General features: G+C 34.9%; 1 protein-coding gene across 1 annotated transcript in view; it reads right to left on the reverse strand.

Annotated features, from left to right (window-relative positions):
• necab3 (N-terminal EF-hand calcium binding protein 3) overlaps positions 1-1,398 on the reverse strand; it is a 55,126-nt gene extending 53,728 nt beyond the window's left edge. The window contains exon 1 of the mRNA XM_056242549.1: positions 1,109-1,398. Within this exon, the coding sequence (XP_056098524.1) occupies positions 1,109-1,231 (123 nt within the window). The 5' untranslated portion in view covers positions 1,232-1,398. The remainder of the gene's footprint in view (positions 1-1,108) is intronic.
• Positions 1,399-3,313: the final 1,915 nt, after the last annotated feature.

The following is a 3,313-nucleotide window of genomic DNA, read 5'->3' on the forward strand; positions in this document are numbered from 1 at the left end:
GGCACTTTAATACTTTTAGATTAAAGATTGCACTAATGAATCAAGCTAAATAAGACCAGGAACATGTGTTAAATGGTCCATTTTGATTTCAGGTTGAATTTAAAGACAGAAAAATACGAGCACACACACACTTCACCTCTGTTGTCAGACCCCCTCTATGACACCTTAACCCTGCTGAGAGAACATCTGCAACTTTTTATCTGTCTCTAACAGCCCTAAACGAATGTGTGTTCCTGAATATACCGTCACAGTGACTCTACATTAAACATCAACAAAACAATAAACATTAAAGACAGATGAAATACAGGAGCATTTTTTATAAGAATGCAATGCGATTTTGATGATACCCTTGATTATATTTGACCTACAATCAGATTTCTAAATTAATAAAAATCTATTTGATTATGATTACGAATTCTGATCAAAATCCAGGTTTGTGCTTAAAATGTATATGAGCACAAAAAGCAAACAAAATCTATCTAACCATTAAGAGAATATATCACATTGCATTTTAGAAAAGAAGGAAATCATGACAATCAATTCCCTCAAATATGATTCACCAGCGGCTGCTGCAATTGTTTAATTGTAAAGCATAAATGCACAAAATCATCAAAACCATTAAGCACAAATGACAATTACAGGGAGTCACAAAAAAGGCATTCTATTTAGAATAAATTCCAATAAATTAAAACAGATGGCATGTTATGTTCATTCGTAGCCACATGCTATGTTACATATGTATTAGGCCTATTTAAATATGCAAATGAGCTATATACAGTAGTACATCTAATGTACAAGGGAAGAGTGAAAATGAGACATGACAATGCAAGTGGAATTTTGTTGTTAATGATTGTGCTTCACAATAAGCACATAAGCTAAATGCATGCATCCACTGCATTATTAACTCCCCAAACTGCCTAACAATCAATGCTTTATAGCATAACCTATTTCAAGACTATACATTTTCACATGTGCAAAACCTTCTCTCTCTCCCTCTCTGTCCTAGAAGTGACACCGTGACTTGTGTTCTGTTAATTCTGAGGTTCAAGGTGAATGTTTGCATGGTGACCTATCGGTGGGCTCATTGACCGAATATTTGTCTACTTACATCGTGAAAGATGGACAGTCCGTGGACGGAATCCTGCATCTGGTGCTGCTGCAGTTTGGAGCGGAGATGCTCGCGTTTCGCAGACTGGAGACACATCGTGATCATTTCGGTGCACGCCAACATCTTTAAACGAGCTGATCAAGAATTTAGAAAGAAAATATGCACTTAATGACCCAGATAAATATGCAGATCTCCGAGTGAATGAGATCGGAACTGGTGTGTGAGTAATCTTCTGGACGAATGCTGCTGCTGATGCTGAGGATGGAATACTAGTGAACGCCAAAGAATCGTTCACTTGATCGAATCTGTTCGTTTGAATGATTTGAACGAATCGATTCGAAAAGCGCGTGTGAATTGGTCTGTAAGGGAAATTGGCCTTTTTTTTGGTAATGTTATGTAAATTAGTCTACATAAAGCGGACTGGAAAGGATTTCACATCTATTCTGTACCTGTCATTTGGATTTCGGACCATTTTCTTCCCACTTTCAAAATAGTGGGAAGAAAACATCCGAAATAGACATTTAAATGTTCATTTTATTACACGTTTATCTATTTGCATCTGTAGACTTCAATTAGGCTACAATACATATAGGGTAGGTTGGGGCAAGATGAACATTGACATTGTATTATGTTGAATATTACCGCTTTTTTGTCTATTTGTTGATGGGGGATTTGTGGATTCATCAATGTTTTTGGATTTGTGGGGTAAAAGTTATAGTTTTTATTTAGAAGTAAAAAGATAAAATTAGACCCTTGGGGTAAATCGGCCACCCAGATTTTGCACAGAAGGCAAGTAGTTACTAGTGATATTATTTTGAAATTTAATATTTATTGTAATTAATGGGGTTATTATTCAGTATTTCCATGAGTAAGATGCATATTTCAGACATCTTCGCTTTCATTAAAACCTGTTAGTCGAGTGAAACCATTAAAATTTGCATACTTGCTATTATTACATATCTTCAATTCAAATATGGGCAATTAAATAAGTAAAAATTCATGTCTGTATAATTTTACCTTTCAGATGAATCTCTTTCACTGTGATTCTGCTTTGTCTGTCATCGGTTATTAAATTATTATCAACTAAAGTGTCAAAATAAAATGTTAAATACAACAGTTTCTTTAGTATTTTACTTTATTGACACTTATTTAAATATTTAATATTAATAAGAATGATATCAAAAGTAATTTATACATTCTGTAAAAGTTTATCCAGTAGGGGCCATCTTACCCCTCTTTTAATATTTTACATTTTGTAGGCTAATATAAAAACTAAATTAGCAAATGTTTCTATTTATTTCCTAGTAATACATTAGCTGATGCATCATCATCCAGAACATGCTAAACATTTAGCAGCACTTAGGCTACATGCACAAAACTTTACAATTATATTCCTTTTCATATTCTTCTGAAGGTTTGTATGGCTTTGTTCATATATCATTCGCCTGATTTATATATGAAGACTTCAGATGCAAAAGCTTCTAAGTGCCATCTGCAATTATCTTCTAAAAAGAACATTTTTATCAATCTCGTATATTTAGATTCAGTAATTTCACTTTAATGACAATTAATAGGTCATTTCCATTGCCGTTAAAGTGAAATAACTGAACATAAACATACAAGCTTGATAAAAATGATCATTCTAGAAGAAAATTTCAGATGGCGAGGCTTCAGTCTTCAAAACACTTTTTTCCCCTAAAAACATTGTGTATCCCCCCCCCCCCCCCCCCCCCCCCCCCCCCTTTATGGGAACATGACTGGTAGACAAAACACGAAGAAAAGAATCGATGAACAATTTTAATTGCAACGAATCGTTCGAACGAACCGATTCAGAGGAAGTTCTTCGCGCTGTGTTTCTCCATGGTTTCTCCTCCTCCTCGGATGCTGATTAGTCCAGCAGTAGTTCCATGGACATCACTGCTTTGACTCATTTTTGACTCAAACCTATTTATATCTATCATATTTTATTATATTTTAAAAAAACCTAATAAATAAAATGCCTTTAATGTCATCGAAATTTCATTTAAATCTCCACATATTTACAGTAAAGGGCCACCATTCATTTGGACTTGTCCTGGCAAACAGCGCCATCTCGTGAAAGTGCAGCCATTGAATCATATTAATAAATCCCTTTACCTCTGCTCTTCAGTCTTTATGGGTAATAGTAGCACATTATCCAAAAGCACTGCGCGCGTCACGTGACGG

This window comes from Rhinichthys klamathensis, unplaced genomic scaffold (genome assembly GCF_029890125.1).
Source record: "Rhinichthys klamathensis goyatoka isolate OS25496 unplaced genomic scaffold, OSU_Roscu_1.1 h1tg000730l_1, whole genome shotgun sequence".
In the NCBI taxonomy this organism is placed as follows: Eukaryota; Metazoa; Chordata; class Actinopteri; order Cypriniformes; family Leuciscidae; genus Rhinichthys; species Rhinichthys klamathensis.